The sequence below is a fragment of the Miniopterus natalensis genome, chromosome 4 (genome assembly GCF_054644295.1).
Source record: "Miniopterus natalensis isolate mMinNat1 chromosome 4, mMinNat1.hap1, whole genome shotgun sequence".
Lineage (NCBI taxonomy): Eukaryota > Metazoa > Chordata > Mammalia > Chiroptera > Miniopteridae > Miniopterus > Miniopterus natalensis.
In genome coordinates, this window is record NC_142084.1 from 79,914,775 (window position 1) to 79,934,255 (window position 19,481).

General features: G+C 47.7%; 1 protein-coding gene across 1 annotated transcript in view; it reads right to left on the minus strand.

Annotated features, from left to right (window-relative positions):
* The window catches only part of CSF1R (colony stimulating factor 1 receptor), a 26,413-nt gene extending 16,416 nt beyond the window's left edge, over window positions 1-9,997 (minus strand). The window contains exons 1-6 of the mRNA XM_016210602.2: window positions 9,827-9,997; window positions 5,945-6,205; window positions 5,220-5,504; window positions 3,353-3,489; window positions 2,591-2,750; window positions 1,274-1,460 (exon numbers count right to left, since the gene is read on the minus strand). Of these exons, the coding sequence (XP_016066088.2) occupies window positions 1,274-1,460; window positions 2,591-2,750; window positions 3,353-3,489; window positions 5,220-5,504; window positions 5,945-6,205; window positions 9,827-9,875 (1,079 nt within the window). The 5' untranslated portion in view covers window positions 9,876-9,997. The remainder of the gene's footprint in view (window positions 1-1,273; window positions 1,461-2,590; window positions 2,751-3,352; window positions 3,490-5,219; window positions 5,505-5,944; window positions 6,206-9,826) is intronic.
* Window positions 9,998-19,481: the final 9,484 nt, after the last annotated feature.

Here is a 19,481-nt window from a genome sequence, read left to right on the forward strand (position 1 = left end):
CTCCCTGGCTCCTTTCTGCAATATTCCTGTTGCTTATAGATCCCTGAAATCTGTCCATAAACCCCCCTGTCAGGGGCCTGCAGACTCCAGGTTCAGAACTTCTGCTTTAGATGAGAGGAAGTTAGAAATTCTGGCCAGGAAGGATAGTGGCCCTGGGAGGAGGAAGGTGAGGACAAGGGAACATCCTTGTAGGTTTTAATGACTGACAAGCAAGAGTCCGGGAGCCAGTGAGGTCTGGGCTTCAGGAACTAGAAAGAGAACCCTGGAGAGTTTGGAATTAGGAAGGTGTCTAAGGGATTATTTAGCCCAGGGATAGCAAACAGGTCTGCTCTCATGAGCCATTTATGATGGAACTGCTGTCTGGAGACTGTGTTGAGAAGGAATCTGAGGTTGCATCTAGATGCTGCAGAAAGTGGCATAGGGATATCTGTCTTGAGAATGGGAGGGGACGTTATCACATACATGCCACATACTTGCCATCCTTGATCGAACTGTCCGCTCTCATTCAAAGAGATCAGTAAAGACACTATTGTTTTAACTTCTTTTCTCATTACAGAGTACCAGCATTTCCCTTAGGGAGGAAACTCTTGTTTAGAAAGCTACCTGGTTAGGCCATGAAAATAAGACCCTGAGGACATAGTCCACAAGGAGACAGAAAAAATAGATTCCTAAAATGTTGTGCATGTGGGAAAAGCAGGATTCTGAGAGAAGACAGGATGCAGTCAGGTAGCACTTTATGAGAAGAATTTGAGCCTGTTGAGTGGCCCATGAGAGATTCTCAGGGCTAGGTGACCACAGGCCTTTAAAGAACTTCTTGATGTGTCTGTGATTGGGTGGTGTGAACTCCCTCTTTCCCACCCTCAAACCTGTGCATGTGGCAGATACCCTGTGCAATCATTATAGAAATGTGTCTAGAAGTGGAAATCATGGGGCATTGTCTTCTACATTTGGATTGGCCTGGAAAGAGGAGAATGAATGAGACTGAGAGTTCTTGGATGACCATGAGAATGTATACCCCCCCAGAAAAAGTAGAATTTTGGGGGGCATTTCCCAAGGATGTGGGGCAGGGGGCTATGCAAATTTGATCTAAATCTCAAACACAGATGACTGAGATTGAGGTTCTACACAGTCAGGGCAAGTGAGATGCAGAAAGGGGAAGGGACTCGCTCCAGGTCACACAGCAAGGTTGAGACAGGACCCAAGTATCCTGACTCTGGCTGAAGCGTTCCCCATCTGCTGTGGGGCTATGCAGATGAGAACTGATAGCTGGTACCTGTATGTATCCTTGACGGTGACAAAATTGAGCTTGGGTTCGTGGTCAGAGAAGGGTCCCCCATAGGTCCAGTTAAAGGCTTGTAGGTCCGGGTAGGCCTCCACTGTGACCTGGAGGTTGAGCTTCTTACCCAGGGCCACCTCCTGGAGGAGGTTCTGCTCAGAGGTCAAGTTCAGGTAGGCACTCTCTAGAAAGCAGAACACAGATCTGGCATCAGTGGGGTGATGTCCTAGTTTGCTTGTTCATTTGGTCACCCACTTGTCAATCCAGTCCTTCAGCTGGGCCCTCCTGCCTGCCTACAATGTGCCAGTCCCACAGTCCCCATCCCTAACCAGTGCTTGTCCTCTAACATCTCTCTTCCCACACCCACCACAGAAGCCTAGGGCTCCAAACTCTTCTCCTCACTGAGTCCCTGGGAAAACTCTCCTCCCTGATGCCTTCACCTCGTTATTTGCATAATGAAGAGGTTGAATATATCTCTGGTTATAACTTTTTGAAAAAATTTTTAGCAGTAAAGAAAAGTCCACTGTTTTTTTCACATGCCCCACCCATTTCCCCTTCTTCTGGAAGTAGTTCAATCAACGTGGCTTCCACATCTAGCTCTAAAGTAGGCATGTGACTCAGGCCAGCCAGCCAGAGTAACATGTCCCCTTTTGACCAGCGATTGGTTGGGGATAGGCACATGAGTCCATGAGTCCACGACACACATTTCCATGATTTTTGTCGGAACTCTGGGAAAAGAAAAGACCTCATTCTATTAGGGTTATCATGCCTGGTGCTTTTTGAGGTTCCACAAAAAAAAAAAATGTACAGCTGAGAGTTAAGAAAGAGCAGATTCTTGTCCACATCATCTGAACACCTAGACCCAACTGTACCTGAAGCTCATATCCATGGGCTTTTAGCTATAAGGCCAATAAGATACTCTTTTGACTAGGCCAGTTTGAGTTGGTTTCTGTTACCTGTATCTAAAAGAGTCATAACTAGTTTCTTCTCATTAAATCTTGTATAAATTAAAATCAAGCTACTCTGGGAGTCTGAGGATGGAAAGGAGAAGCAGAAGAGGGAGGGAGCCCCAGAGCCCCCAGTCCCCTCGGTGTGCCAGGACACTCTGCACTTCCCCCATGATCACACTGCGTGAGCATTGTTTGTTCACGTGCTTGTTTCGTGAGTGTTCCAGGCCTAGGATAAGAGGGTTCTAGGAGAGATATTCTGAACAGTGTCTTCTTCTCTGCCTTCAGCTCCCTCTCTCTCAATCCCTTATGTACGTCCCTCACTCCAGGATCCCTGCCAGCCCTCCCCCACCATCCTGATGCTCACCTACCACCCGGAAAACCATGGAGGTGGAGTGGGCACCCCGGGCATTGGTGGCCACACAGGTGTAGATGCCAGCATCTTGGAAGCCTACTTGATCGAGGTTGAGGGTCAGGACTTTCTGGTAACTGTTATCACGGAAGTCGGTGTGTTCAGAGATTGCGAGCTGCAGCCGGAAGAAATGGAAATGCTATACCAAGGTTGTTTAGGGATTAGAAAGACTTGGGTTCAAACCCTCATCCTTTAAGGATTATTATCTTCCTTTCCTTGGGCAAGGGACTGATCTCTGAGCCTCAATTTTTCCATCTGTAAAATGGGACAATGACTGGCCCCGTGCTTCCAGGGCTGCAGTGAAGAGGAAATGAGATGTTGTACGCAATGGCTGTGCCTGGCATACAGTAGGCAAAGCGGGACAGGAGGGGGTTCTCAAAGGCAGCCTAATGCCAGTTCCTCCTGGGAATGCTCCCTCTTCTTCCCTCTCTCTCAAAGAAAGTCTTTCTGAAATAGCACTTACATCCCTGGGCTTCAAAGGTGGCCCGAAGTGAACTGACATCTGGATCTTGTCTTCAGCGGCATGAGCTGAGTTCTGATTTTGGACCAGCTACTGACTGCCAGTGAGATCCTGGTGAGTCCACTCCCCTCTATGGACCTGGGCCGTGCCCTCAGCCTAGAGAGCCAGCTTATGGTAGGGCTGGGGGCCTATCCTGCAGGGCCCAGTGTATTGGGAAGATGGGCAGACTTCACCCTGCTATCTCCCTGGGGACTGACCTTGGTGTTTCCTCGTTGGAGGGAGACGTCAAACTTAACATCAACGTCACTGGCTGAGCACACAATCTGGGCAGCCTCCCCTCGAATCCGCACCAGCTCTGCAGGCTCCAGTGTCACAGTCGGGGGCCTTGGGACAACTGAGGGCAGAGGGAGGGACCCATGAACACCCAGGCCAGAGCTTTTGCTCTGCTCCCTGCCATGGGCCAGGCTACTGGCGGGGGCTCCCACCACGTTCCCATCCCAAACCCTGGGAGGTGCCCTTGATGCTTCAATTTCCCTGCCAGCAAGTAGTATCTCCTAAGAGACCTTGAAAAGTCCACTTCCCTCCATCACTGCCGCCTCTCCCCAGTCTCACAGCCCTCTCTGCTCTGGGCCCCTGCAACAGCCACCCGGAAGGCCCCCCTGCTTCCTGGCCAACCCCTCTACCACTTGGACTCCTCACAGCCACCAGAGTTGAATGCTTAAGAAGGTGCATTGGATCATGCCCTTCTCCTGTGCCAGTATTCAGTGGCTTCCCATCACTCTCAGAATGAAAAGTCAAAGTCCTTCCTACATCGCCGTTGCTGACCACCCCAGCACCCTGCACCCACACTGGCCTTCCCACCGGAGGCCCTTTCGCTCGCCCCACGTTCCTGGAGTGCTCTCTCTCCCACACTTTGAATGGGTACCTGTTTTCACCCCTCAGATCTTTAGCTCAAACATTCCTCAGAGAGGACTTCAGTGATCATTTAGCCTCACTGCCCCCCAACACACACACACGTCTAGCTTTCTCTGTCTGGGTTTCTTGTCACAATTGGTTCGTCATTTACTTTCTCTCGAGCGGATAGTCCCAGCTGCTAGCCCAGTGCTTGACATGTAGTAGGCACTGAATTAATATCTGTGACTGTTGCTGTTGTTGAAAGATGATCTAAGCCAGTTTCCCAAGGTCCAGGGACACTAAAGGACACATCAAAGGTCGCTCAAGGGGTCGTGGCAGAACCGGGATCCAGGGTAGCCCAGGGCTCTGCAGGATGGTTTGGGGGACTCCCCCTAAAGGCCTCCTCTACCCACAGAGTGGGGACCTTTAACTTCTTGGGCAGGTTTTGTGGCCTCAAGGCCAGGGCCTGGGGCCACCCATGCTGCTCTGACCCCGGCCATTCCAGGGACCTGCTTCCTTCCTCAGGTCCTGAACCTGGGGCCTCCTTATTCACAGTCCTTCCAGAAACTAGAATCATGACCCCCAGCCCAGCAGGGGTGAGGGGGGAAAGGAGTGAGCCTGCACTACCTCTGTCCCCCAGCCCCCCTACACACAGTTCAAGCTGTCCCACCCGCCCACCACCACCTCCCTGTCACTGGGCTCACCACCCCTCTTTCATGTGTCCAGTGCCCAGCACCAGGCTGGCACTGAGTGGGATCCATGTGTGAGGGTGTGGGAGAGCTTCAGGTTTTCCTCCTGTTCCTGGAGCATTCCGAGCCTCTCCCCACCTCATGACTTTGTACCTGCTGTTTTCTCTGCTGAAATACACCTTTGAGGGCCACCTTCTCGTCATTCACATTTCCGCTCAAATGAAATGTCAATCCCTTAGCAAGGCTCCCCTCCCCTTGTCCCCACACACTTAATTCCATCGCCTTGTTAATGGTTTCTGATCTGAGTGTTCTGCCCACTAGTTATTTACTTGCATGTAGTATGTCTTCCCGCCCCACACACCTTGCGTGTCTTTCCCCAGCAGGTGCCCCAAAGGTGACTGTGGCACAATTGGAAGGAAGAAGTAAAATCAAGGGGATACCCGTTATGTCCCATCACATGGGGCCCAGCCACCACTAGCATGGTGGCCAGGTCCCCCTCCCTGCCCTCCATGCCTGGCCTGTCCCTCCTGGCCCCACGCACCTTTCTGCACTTTAAGACGGATGCCGAGCGACGTCACCATCCTGCCGGCGACTTGAGCGCTGCATTGGTAATCCTGGTTGTCAAGGTACCTGGCGTTGTGAATCGTGAAGCCGTGCCGGGGTGAGAAGGAGTAGTTGGTGTGGCGCAGGACAGGCCGGTTACGCACCCGCACCAGTGAGACACCAGCCTCCAGTGCCGGGTCGGTGAGCAGGCAGGGCAGCAGGGCATCCTGGCCCTCGAACACTGTCACTTCCTGGGCCAGCAAATTCCAGGGCCGAGCAGGGTCTGGGTTACAGGGGGATACAGGGTTACAACTGCCCTCCCTCTACCGGGCTAAGTGGTCCCTGGACATTGGTGACAGGGAGGCTCGGAGATGCTGATCCTTTGCCTGAGGTCACACTGTACCAGGGAGGCTCAGCTGATGCTTCAGAGTGGGGGCTTTGGAGCCAAGTCCAGCCCTACTACTTGATGCTATGTGAGCTTGAGCAAATGACTCAACCCCTCTGAGCCTCTGAAAAATGGGCGTAATTATGGAACCTACTTGCAGGGTTATTGTGAGGACTATATTAAGTTAGAAGCGCTGCCACAGGTCCTTGTTCTGGGAAGACACTTGATAAATATGGAGCTAGTTCTTCATGATTGCTAATATTAAAGCCCAGCCCTCCTGCCCATTCCTGCTGGGGTTGCTGGGCCAGGCCTCTTGGGAGTGGGCCTGGAGTCCTCACCTTTGACGTAGAGGTGAATGCTGGCACTGCCCCCCAGGGGGTCTCCGGGCTCAGTGCAGCGATAGGTCCCCGTGTTTTGGAAAGTAGCATTGTTTGTGGTCAGGATGCTGCTGGGGGCATCAGGGTCCAGGGTCCAGTGTGGGAAGGAGGTGGGGCCATCCCATTCCACACTGCCATTGCCCACACATCGCAGGGTCACCGTCGTGCCTGGCATCACGACCAGCTCAGAGACACTGGGCTCTATCACGGGGACCCCTTGAGCTGGTAGAGGAAAGATAGCAAACAGAAGTGAGGCCTAAGGTGACACCCTCCGGGCCATTACCTGCCTCTGAGATGGGTGGTGCCCTGGCAGGGGTGGTGCTGGTGCTGGGGCTCAGCTGTGACTTACAGGATCACCCTGAACAAGCCCCTGCCCTTCTCTGGTCATGTGCTCAGGCCCCCACCCCAAGCTGCTCAGAGATGGACTGGTGTCTCTGACGCCCAGCAGGCCCCTCCTCTGAGAAAGAGGGGCTGGGAGCTTTCTTGGCCTTTCACCAGGCCGCTGTCCCTCGGGGGCCCCCAGCCTCTGCCTTGGTCTCTCCAGCTATCACCCACTATTCCTCTCCCCAGGAGCAGATTCCTTCCGCCTCCTGAAGTGGGCTGCGCACTTACTCCCATACTTAGGGCCTGGCTCAAAGCAGGAGTTTCACACAAGGAAAGGAGGAGACAGATGAATGGCAAGTTCATGACGAAGTCCTCTGACTTAATTCACATGGGTAGGAAGGTGTAGGGTTTTGGCCCAGCGGAATAAAAAAGGTTCTAATTCTTCTGTTGTACCCATTCCCACCACTGGATGTCTGGTCTGTAGCGCAGTGGGATGGTTCAGAGGCTCTGTGCCTCACCTTCCCCACCTATAAATTGGGGGCAATAGTTGTACCCATTTATTGGGATGTCAGGAGGCTTAAATGCATGGAAAGCCCTTAGAACATCACCTGTCACCAAATAAGTACTAAGAGTTAGCTGTTATGTTTATGATCTTCCCTACCCCAACCCCCAGCGCTACTGTGTGTATCAGAAAGCCAATCTCTTTTAAGGAAAACTTTCTTGAAGGACAAAAGAGAACTTAAAACCCATACCAGGCCCTCCGGGAAGAAGGCCCGTTGCCTCTGCAGTGTCAGCATTTCTCCAGGGCCTAAAATAGGGGCCAAGGAGGGAAGTGAGAGCTGATTTAAGGCCTTGGAGGGGCTGCCAGGCGCCCTGGCCTGTGCCGGCGGAAACATATTGCTGACGCCCAGCCGGGCCCCCGGTTTCCTCTCTGCCTGTGTCCCTTCTCCCTGGGATGCTCTCACTTCTGCTTCCTGACCCTCCTAGCCACTGTCCCCTCTCTGGGGGAGAGACTCCCAGGAGAGGCATTGCTACCTGCTGGGCATCAGAACACCCTGGACTGCGGGGCCTGGCCCTGCCACTGACCCACTGGGTGCCCTGATGATCACAACCCCTTGGCTCTGACATGAGAACACGGACACCCCAGTCCTGAGGGCACTCGGGGCCTCTCCACTGTCCTGCACACAAGCGCCTTAGGTGGATCTATCCATCCCCAGCCCACCATCTACCCCAGAGTCAGAAAGATCTTCTCTGTCAAATTATTTCATGAGGGCCTTGGCCGGTGAGGCTGGGTTGGACCATCCTCCCGCACACCAAAAGGTGGTGGGTTCGATTCCCGGCCAGGGCACATACCCAGGTTGGGGCATGTGTGGGAGGCAATAGCTCGATGTTTCTTATGTTTATCTTTCTCTCTCTCCCAATGTTTCTGATGTTTCTCATCCTCTCTCTAAAATCAATGAAAAACATATCCTCAGGTGAAGATATTTTTTTTTAATGACTTCGGGAGGATTTAATTTATATTTTGATGTTGTACCCATCAGGGGTGTGCAGCCTCTGTGCCCAAGCTTCTGATCAACATAAGTGATAGAGTGAACCGGTGGATACTGCCAGGCCGACAGCTGGGGACAACAGGTCTCCTGTGCCATGTGACCACCAGCAGAGGGGCAGCAGCATCCCTGGCAGGCTGTCTGCTAATCCCAACAGAGCTGGCGTTGCCCCACTGCAGCTGCAGCGATGCAGGCCCTGGGCCGGGGGTTATTGCAGGGGAGAGCGTGGGCTGTGGGGCTACACAGTGTGAGTGAGAAACTTGGTTCTCCCTTACAGACTGGGTAGGTGCCCTCACCTGTCTGCCCCTCACGCTGCCCTCTGTCCAGTGGAATAATTGAATTTCCACCCCTGAGAGGTCTGCGAGGATTCAGGGAGGGAGTACACAGTCCCCGGCTCCCATCTAGAGCTCCTGCCCTGGGCTGTGCTTTAATTGCTCCAAGTCTAACCTCCCTTCTGGTCTTGACATGCTGATATCTAAAGTTTATAATCTTTAAAGGTCAGAGTCTGTGACTGCAGGATCTGTGATCTCGGATTCTGTGTTCCACTTCTACACCCGTCTGGTCTTACAGGCGTTTCTTCCTCTCCCCCGCCCCGTCCCTCTAGCCTTGGCCTCTTGGAAATGTGGTCAGACAGAGGCGTCTGTCCTGTTTTGCCTTGTCCTGTTGTCCTGGATATTCACGCAAGACAGAGCTGACACCCTCAGCTGACACCTCCCCCCTCCCCAATTTTCCTCCTGCTGGCTTGGCTGGTGGGAAAGGGAAGCCTGCTCAGGCCCTGGCCTCCCGAAGTGGAGGTTAGGGCATGGTGAACATTGCCCAAGGCCCCCTTCTGCTTCTGTCCAGGCTTCCCCCTCTCTTCTTAGCTCCCCAATTCTCCCCACGCCCGAAACCTCCCTTTCTCCCACTTACCCTCCATCATCAGCTCCCAGGATATCCCTCAACTTTCACTCCTCTCCCTCAACACACACACACACTACACACCAAGGCCTGGGACACAGCCCCTCCTTAGTCCAGGGTCTTAGCAAGCCTCTCTCCATCTAGGGTGCTCTGACCCCATCCCTTGACTCCCCCACAGCCTTGTTCACTTGCCTCTTAGCTTTCCTTCCAACCCTTCTTTACCCAAGCCTCCCAAGGAAGGACCACTGCCCCTTTGGGCCTTTCCAACTCAGGTCCTGCCTACAATCAGCGGGTCACAGCTGGCAGAGCCCGCAGAGCTATCAGGGGCTCTCCAGGGCCTCCCTGCCCACTGTAGATCTGGACCAGCAGCATGTGCATGTCTTAGGAGCTTGTTAGAAATACAGCATCTCAGGTAGCACTGAAACCTACTGAGTTAGAATCTGCACTGTAACAAGATCCCCAGGTAATTTGTTTTGGTTTGTATTATTTAATGTCCATTGCTTTTCAGAGAAAGTGGAAGGGAGAGAGAGAGAAAGAGAAACATCGATGTGAGAGAGACACATTGATTGGGTTGCCTCCCGAACACACCTTGACCAGGGGCCAGGATTCAAGTCTGCAACCAAGGTACATGCCCTTGACCAAAATTGAACCCAAGACCCTTCAGCCTGCAGGCCATTGCTCTAACCACTGATCTAAACCAGCCAGGGCTCCCCAGGTAATTTGTATGCACAGTAAAGTTTGAAAAGCTTTGCTTTAGTCTGGGCCCCCGACTCCTGCCATTGAATAGATGTGGACACTGAAGCCCTGATAGCATCAGGGGCTTGTTCAGGACACAGTGAGTCAACATCAGAGCTGGGACTGATCCACATCCCTGGCCAGGCTGCCTCCACCCTTTAGCACCTCTCCAAAGCAAGTAGCCACACACCTGCAGACCAGGCTGGGGAGATGGAAGCAGAGAGAGGGTACACCGAGTGAAGGGCAGGAGTTTAGGGTCGTTCCATGGGGAACCTTGCTGTCACAGCCCCCCCCCCCACACACACACACACATACCCAGGGCCCTCAGTTCTGCTCTTACCATGCCAAGCTGTGGCCACCAGCAGGACCAGCAGAGGCCCTGGGCCCATGGCTTCTGCGGGGAGGCGGCAGGCTGATGCAGGGCTGGGGCTGGGCAGGCACTGGGCTCCAGCTGCTGGCTCTGCAGGGACCAGGAGCGCCGGCTGGACACGTTCCTGTCCACTGCACCAGCTATTTGTCTTGCTTCCCTCTTCCTCCTCCTCCTCGGGCTGATCCCCTTCTTCCCCTTTTAGCTAGGCAAGGCAACCACAGGGTTTGGAAATCTTGGGTCTTTAGAACAAAACAAAGCCTTGACCCCTAGGGGGAGGGGTTGAAGTCTGGGGCAGGGCCAGCCTGAGCCTGAGGGAGCTGGTGAAGTGTGGCGCCCTCTGAGGCCACTTCCAAAGGGCCCTGGCAGAAGAGACGTGCCCAAGGTCAAGCAGTCAGTCAGTAGCACAAATGGGTGTCTCCAGAGTGGCCAGGTGGCTCTGGCGAAGCCATAAGGGAAGTTAGGTTGGTCTGGAAGAACCTGATAATAGCAGTAAAAAGCTTCCATTTGCAGGACACTCAAAAGCCAGTCCCTTTACATTCATGATCTCCTTTGGTCCCCACAAAAACGTTATGTGGTAGGTACTGTTATCATTCTCATTTCACAGATGGAAAAACCGTGGTTCAGAGAGATCAGACACTTGAAACTGGCCCATGATTACACAGCTTCCAAATGGTGGAGGTGGGATTTGGATCCAGGCAGCCTGGTTGTAGAATTGCCTTTTCATGGATTCATTAAGTTTTATTTATTTTAACAAAGAGTCTAATTGTGCTGCTATATTTCTTTAAAAAAAGTAACATTCCTCTGCCCTTTCCTTTCCTGGAGGCAATTGCTTTTACCCCTTTTAGCTGATCGCTTAATATTTCCTTTCCTATTTCTAAATAACATGGTTGTAGAGTTACTTCCTAAAACTAAAAAATTCCAACATAACACTGCCCCAGGAAAATGATCATTCGTTCCATGTACTGAGATATATGTAATATATTTTATATATACATATTTTTTTCAGGAAGATGTTTTGAACCTTTAGTAATTATCAATACCAACCAAAACTGACTCAAGAAGAAATAGAAAATTTGAATATACCTATAACTAGCAAAGAGATTAAATCAGTAATCAAAAACTTCCCAACAAAGAAAAGCCCAGGACCATATAGCTTTGCTGGTGAGTTCTATCAAACATTTAAAGAAGAATTCATACCAGTTATTTTCTTATTTTATTTTATTTTATTTCATTTATTTTTTAAAATTTATCTTTATTGTTGAGAGTATTACAGGTGTCCCATTCCCCCCCCCCCAACTGACCCCCTCCACTTTGCTCCCACCCCCTCCCCAGGCCTTCACCCCATTATTGACTGTGTCCATGGGTTATGCATATATGCATATAACTTCTTTGGTTAATCTCTTCCCACCCTCCACCCCCCTTCCCTCTTTCCTCTGAGATATGATCGTCTGTTGCATGCGTCAATGTCTCTGGATCTATTTAGTTTGTCAGATTCTTTTGTTCATTAGCTTCTTCTTAAAGAAGACCCTTCAACATTTCCTGTAGGGCTGGTCTGGTGGTGATGAACTCCTTTAGCTTTTTCTTATCTGTGAAGCTCTTTATCTGACCTTCAATTCTAAATGATAGCTTTGCTGGGTAGAGCAATCTTGGTTGTAGTTCCAAGTTTTTCATCACTTTGAATATTTCTTGCCACTCCCTTCTGGCCTGCAAAGTTTCTGTTGAGAAATCAGCTGACAGTCGTATGGGTGCTCCCTTGTAGGTAACTAATTGCTTTTCTCTTGCTGTTTTTAAGATTCTCTCTTTGTCTTTAACTCTTGGCATTTTAATGGTGATGTGTCTTGCTGTGGGCCTCTTTGGGTTCCTCTTGTTTGGGACCCTCTGTGCTTCCTGGACTTGTAAGTCAATTTCTTTCCCCAGGTAGGGGAAGTTTTCTGTAATTATTTTTCAAGTAGGTTTTCAATTTCTTGGTCTCTTTCTTCCCTTTCTGGTACCCCAATAATACGAATGTTGGGCCTCTTGAAGTTGTCCCAGAGGCTCCTTATACTATCTTCATATTTCTGGATTCTTTTTTCTTTTTGCTCTTCTGGTTGGGTGTTTTTTGTTTCCTTATGTTCCAAATTGCTGATTTGATTCTCAGCATCCTCTACTCTACTGTTGATTCCCTGTAAATTATTCTTCATTTCAGTTTGTGTAGCCTTCATTTCAAATTGGTACTTTATTATGTGATTGATTTTCTCAGTTATTTCCCTAATAGTCAGCTTAAACATCCTTATAAACAAAATTCTGAACTCTGTATCTGTTAGCTTGCTTGGATCTATTTCATTTAGTTCCTCTTCTAGAGATTTCTTCTATTCTTTCCTTTGTGACATGTTTCTTTGCCTCCACATTTTGGCTGCTTCCAGGTGTTTGTTTCTATGCATTAGGTAGAGCTGCTCTGTCTCCTGGAATTTGTAGAGTGGCTTTGTGTAGTAGGTGTCCTGTGGGGCCCAGTGGCTCAGCCTCCCCAGTCACCTGAGCTGGGCCTTCTAGGTGCTCCCTTGTGTGGGCTGTGTGCACTGTCCTATTGTAGTTGAGCCTTGTTTGCAGTTGGCATCACTGGAAGGAACTGACCCCTAGCCAGTTGGCCGTGAGGACCAGCTGCAACTACAGCCAAAGAGCTGCTGTGCTGGAGACACCCCTATGGAGCAGGAATTACTTCAGTGGAGCTTTGGTGTTCACCAAGTCCGCCCCTTGAGTGTCACTCGTGGATGTGGTAGGGTTGTAATCCAGCGTGGTAGAGTCTGACCACCAGGTGCACTGTCTCTGGGGCCTCCCAGGAGGTGCAAAGTCAGCCTGTGCCAGTGCCTTGCCCAGGGCCCCCCAGCATGAGCTACACAGCAAACCGTAGTTGGCTGCTACTTGTGCTGGGCTTGGTGTTGTCCAGGAGAGGCCAAGCTATGAGCCAATGCAGCTGCTGCTAGTGCAGGCCTGGGGCCACTTATCAAGACATGTGGGGCCCGCTGCTGCTTGTTTGAGAGATTTTAGGAAAGTCCTAAGCATGAGGCTTGAGAGGCCACTTGCATAGAAAAGCCCCTGGAAATGGCCTGGATGAGCTGCAGTTGGGGAGGGGCGGGGCCTCCGGGAATCACGGGGCGGGGCCAAAGGTGTGAGTCAGGTGCTGGCGACTCAAACATGGCGCCTGCCTGCCGGCTGTGTGCGGGGAGGACTCGCCACAGGAGCCATGGCCTCCGCCAGCCCTTCTGCCCAGGAGGAAGCCGCCCCTCCGCCTCTCGCCCGGATCTCAGGCAGGTTAGTTTCCCCCGAGTGTCCCGGGTCCTTTCTGGCTGCTGCCCGGCGCTGGGCTCAGAGGGAGCGTCCGAGTGAGTCCCTGCCGGGCCCTTAAGGGGAGCTGCTGGGGCTCCCGCAGCCTCCGCGACCCTCAGGGACAGTCCCCGCTGGTTTCACAGCCTGGAGTTGTGTCTTCCTGGCCCTGGGGCTCTGGGCTGGGGCCCTGATGTGGGGCTGGGACCCCTCCCTCCTCTGGGAAACCCCCACCGCAGAGATGCCCTCCCGGGCTTAAACTGTGGCACCGGGTGTGGGCCCGCGGCCTCGTCTCCGATTCAGCCCCGATCCATCCGCGTCTGCGCCCCTCCTACCGTCTCGGTGCTTCTTCAGTCCCCTGGTTGTGGGGCTTCTGTTCAGCTAGATTTCAGGAGGCTCTGAGTGATGGTTGTTCTGTATTTTAGTTGTAATTTTGATGTGGTTGCGGGAGGCGGCGGGCGCAGCTGTTACCTATGCCCCCATTTTGTTTCTCTCCCCAATTATTTTCTAATTAATTAAAAAAATAGAAGTTGAGGGAACTTTTCAACTCATTCTATGAGACCAGTATTACCATGACATCAAAGCCAGACAAAGATATCACAGGAACTAGACCAAAGTCTCTTATAAATATAGCTGAAAATATACTCAACAAAGATACTAGCCAACCAAGTCCAACAACATATTAAAATGATTATACAGATGACCAAGTGGTGTTTGTCACCAAAATGCAAAGATGATTCAACATATGAAAATCAATCTAATACACCACATTAGTGGAATGAGACAAAATTGACATGATCATCTCAAATGATGCATAAACTCTGACATGCTTTCATGATAAAACAGCAAACAAACTAGGAATAAAGGGCAATATTCTTAACATGATTAAGGGCATATATAAAATATTCACAGCTAACAAGACAAGGATGATGCTTTTACCACTTCTATTCAATATCATACTGGAAGTTTTAACCAAAACAATCACAAAGAAAAAGAAATAAAAGGCATCCAAACTAAAAAAGAAAATGTAAATTCTCTCTATTCATAGATGACATGATCGTAAACATAGAAAAATTCTAAAGAACTTAGTTGTGTGGCTTCAGAGTGAAGGCTGGAGGATGACCACTGTTTCCTGTGTTGAGACCTCCCCACACGTGACCAAATCTGAACCTGCCACAACCCAGCTCCTGCACTGCCCAAGGCTCTTTTAGCAGCAATCAGCCTGGGCCTGCATTGAAACTTTTCTTAAAAATCTTAAGGAATTCTGGTTGAGCTTGGAGGTGCCAGAGACATACAGGAGAAACTAAGTTGTGTGGCTTCAGGGCAAGGGCAGAAGGTACAACTGCCATTGTCCTTGTGTACAGCCCCCATCCCACATGTCCAAACCTGATTCTGCATTAGCCTGGTGAACTCCACTAGCTCCACCCTCATGACTCCCTGAGACCCAGACCCACTGCAAAGGTTGTAGGCCTCCAGACAGTTGGCAAAGATCCACAGGCCCAGGTGGGCTGGCCTTGATGTACTCTGAGACCTTTGCTGAGTGGCCTCAGGCTCAGCACTGGTATGAATCTGAATCTGTATTAACCTGATAAATACCACTCACCCCACCCTGGTGACTCCCTGAGATCCTGCCTCACTCAACTTGCATATCACCCTATGCTATTTAGGAAGCTGAGCTTTACCAGAACCTGGCAGGTGGTGGCAGGTCTTAGAGTGCCTTGGGCCTTTTGCTGACCTGCTACAGGCCCAGTACCAATGGTAGCCAGCCTTGGTTCACAGCATGGCCTCTTGCACACACATCTAGGCCCAGCACAGAGAGCTACCAACCATTGATCACTTTGTAGCTCCTAGCAGGTAGTCCCAAACCAGTCACAGGCAGTATATCACACTGACCTGCACTGGAGCCCCCAGAGTCTCTAAAACCAACACACCTGGTGGCCAGCTTCAGACCACAACAGAACACCACCTGATCAGCTCCACAAACAGCACACCCAAAGGGTAGTCTCAGCAGGCACCAGACCCTACTGGGGAAAATCCCTCTCCATGGGGTCAGCACTCCCATAGCAGACCATACACTGTGGTCATGGCCAATCCTCATAGCCAGTTAACCTGAGGGTCAGTCCCACTCACTGATGTGCCAACAGCAATCAAGGCTCAACTACAACAGGAGGGCAAATACAACTAACACAAGAGATACTCCTGGAGAACCCCAGCTCAGGTGGCCAGGGTCACTGTGTCACTGGGGTCCACGGGACACCTACTGCATAAGGCTACCATGCCAAGACTGGGAGACATAGCAGATCTATCTAATACATAGAAACAAATATAGAGAGGTAGCCAAAATGGGGAGAAAAGGAAACATGTCCCAAATGAAAAAACAGGAGAAGTCTCCAGAAAAAGAGCTAAATGAAATGGAGGCAAGAAGTCTACCAGATACAGAATTCAAAACACAGGTTATAAGAATGCTCAAGAAACTTAGAGAGAATTTCAACAAAGAGATAGTAAGCATAAAAAAGGACACAGAAACCATTAAAAAAAGATCTAGTCAAAATGAAGAATACAATATCTGAAATGAAGGGTACATTAGAAGGAATCAACAGCAGATTAGATGAAGCAGCGGATCGAATCTGTGATTTGGAAGACAAGATAGCAGAAAATACACATTCAGAACAGCAAAAAGAAAACAAACTTTGAAACAATGAGGATAGTTTAAGGGACCTCGGGGACAATATCAAATGTAACAACATTCCCATCATAGGGGTACCTGAAAGAGAAGAGAAAGCAAGGGATTGAGAACCTATTTAAAGAGATAATGACTGAAAATTTCCCTATCCTGACAAAAGAAATAGACAAGTCCAGAAAGTGCAGAGTCCCAAACAAGAACCCAAAGAGGCCCACACCAAGACACATCATAATTAAAATGGCAAAGGTTAAAGACAAAGAGAAAATCTTAAGTAGCAAGAGAAAGATAATTTTCTACGAGGGAGCTCCCATAAGACTGTCAGTTGATTTCTCAACAGAAACTTTTCAGGCCAGAAGGGATTGGCATGAAATATTCAAATTGATAAAAAGCAAGGACATACAACCAAGACTATGCTATCCAGCAAGGCTATCTTTTAAAATTGGAGAGGTATAAAAAACTTCCCAAACAAGAAAAAGCTAAAGGGGTTCATCACCACCAAACCAGTATTACAAGGAATGGTAAAGAAATTTCTTTAAAAAGAAGATGAAAGGAAGAAAAAAGAACATAAATATGAATAATGAAATGGCAATAACTACATACCAATAATCACTTTTAACATCAATGGTTTAAATGCTCCAACCAAAAGACATAGGGTAGTTTAATGGATTAAAAAACAAGACCCATACATATGGTGTCTACAAGAGACCCACTCGAGATAGAAAAACACACACACAGACTGAAAGTAAAATGATGGAAAAAGATAATGCATGCAAATGGAAACAAAAATTAAAAGCTGGGTTAGCAATACTCATATCAGAAAAAATAGGCTTTCAAATAAAGGCTATAATAAGAGACAAAGAAGATATTACATAATGATAAAGGAATCAATCCAAGAGGAGGATATAACCCTTGTAAACATTTATGCACCTGATATAGGAGCGCCTAAATATATAAAGCAAATATTGACAGACATAAAGGGGGAGATGGACAGTAATGCAGCCATAAAAGGGGACTTGAACAACCCATTGTCATCAATGGATAGATCTTCCAGACAGAAAATGAACATGGAAACAGTGACCTTAAATGATACACTAGGCAAAATGGATTTAATTGATATTTTTAGAGCATTTCACCAAAAACCAGCAGAATATATATTCTTTTCAAGTGCCTATGGAATATTTTCCAGGATAGGCTATATGTTAGGCCACAAAACAAGTTTCAATAAATTTTCAACAATTGAAATTATATCAAGAATGTTCTCTGTCCATAATGGTATGAAACTAGAAATCATTTACAAGAAGAAAACCAAAAAACACACAAAAACATGGGCACTAAATTACATTCTACTAAATAATGAGTGGGCTAACAATGAGATCAAGGAAGCAGTTAAAAGTACCTTGAGACAAATGAAAATGAGAAAACAATGACCCAAATCTGTGGGACACCTCAAAGGCAGTCCTAAGAGGGAAATTCATAGCAGTACAGCTCTACCTCAAGAAACAAAAAGATCTCAAATAAATCTAACTTTGCACCTAAAGGAACTAGAAAAGAACATAAACAGAGCCCAAAATGAGTAGAAGGAAGGAAATCATAAAGATCAGAGTGGAAATAAACAAAATAGAGTCTAAAAAATACAAAAGATCAATGAAATCAAGAGCTGGTGCTTTGAAAAGATAAACAAGGTTGACAAACCTTTAACCAGACTCATAAAGGAAAAAAAAGAGAGAGGACCCAAATAAATAAAATCAGAAACAGAAGAGATGTAACAACTAACATCACAGAAATACAAAGGATCATAAGAAAATATTACCAATAACTATATGCCAACAAATTGGACAATCTGAAATAAGTGAATAAATTCATAGACATGTACAATCTTCCAAAACTGAATCAAGAAGAATCATAAAATCTGAACAAACCGATTGCAACTAATGAAATTAAAGCAATAATAATAATAATAATAATAAAACTCTCAGCAAACAAAACTCCTGAACTTCACAGGTGAGTTTTACCAAACATTCAAAGAAAATCTAACACCTATCCTTCTCAAACTATTCCAAAAAATTCAAAATGAGAGAAGACTCCTCAAGTGCACATGGGATATTCTCAAAGACAGACTACATGTTAGGACCCAAAACAAATCTCTACAAGGTCGGGAAGATTGAAATCATATCAAGCATCTTCTCAGACATTTACACCATGGAATACTATGCAGCTAGTAAAAAAGAAGACCTCCTTACCCTATGAGACAGCATGGTGGGACCGGGTAAGTATTATGCTAAGTGAAATGAGCCAGTCAGAGAAAGACAAGTATCACATGGTCTTACTCATATGTGGAATATAATGAACAAAATAAACCAACGAACAAAATAGATCCAGAGACATAGAAGTGTGGAACAGGCTGATGAATCTCAGAGGGAAGGCAGGGATGGGTGGGTGGGAGAGATTAACTTAAGAACTTATATGCATATATGCATAACCCATGGACACATGTGAGGTAAAGGCCTGTGGGGAGAGGTGCAGGGTGGAGGGGATCAATGGGGAGAGAGGGGACATTTGAATCCTTCGACAGTAAAGATAAATTTCTAAAAAATGTCCATCCTACCCAAAGCAATCTATAGATTCAATACAATCCCTAACAAAATACCAATGGCATTTTTCACAGAACTAAAACAAATAATCCAAAAATGTATATGGAACAACAGAAGACCCCCAATAGCCACAGAAATCTTGAGAAAGAAGAACAAAGTTGGAGGTATCACACTACTTGATATCAAACTACACTACAAGGCCATAGTAATAAAAAACAGCATGGTACTGGCATAAAAACAGATATATAGCTCAATGGAACAGAAAAGAGAGCCCAGAAATAAACCCATGTCTTTATGGTCAGTTAATATGTGACAAAGGAGTCAAGAACATACAATGGGGTAAAGACAGTTTATTCAATAAATAGTGTTGGGAAAACTGGACACATATGTGCAAAAAAATGAACATAGATCACCTTCTTACACCATACACAAGAATAAACTCAAAATGGATTAAAAACTTAAATGTAAGACCCAAACCCATAAAACTGCTAGAAGAAAACATAGGGAGTAAACTCTCTGGCATTGCTCTTAGTAATATTTTTTCTAATATATCTCCTTGGGCAATGGAAACAAAAGAAACAATAAACAAATGAGACTACATCAAACTAAAAAGTGCACAGCAATGGAAACCATCAACAAAACAAAAAGACATACTACTGAATGGGAGAAGATATTTGCCAATGAAACATCCTATATGGGGTTAATATCCAAAATTTATAAAGAACTCATACAACTCAACTCCAAAGAACAAACAATCTAATTTAAAAATGGGCAGAGGACCTGAGTAGATATTTCTTCAAGAAAGACATATATACTGATGACCAAAAGACATGTGAAAAGATACTCAATGTCACTATTATCTGAGAAATGCAAATTAAAACCACAATGAGATATCACCTTACACCTATCATCAATAAATAAATGAACAACAAGTTTTGCCAAGGATGTGGAGAAAAGGGAACCCTCGTGCACTGTTGGTGAGAATGCAGCCACTGTGGAAAACAGTGTGGAAGTTCCTCAAAATATTAAAAATAGAACTGCCTTATGACCT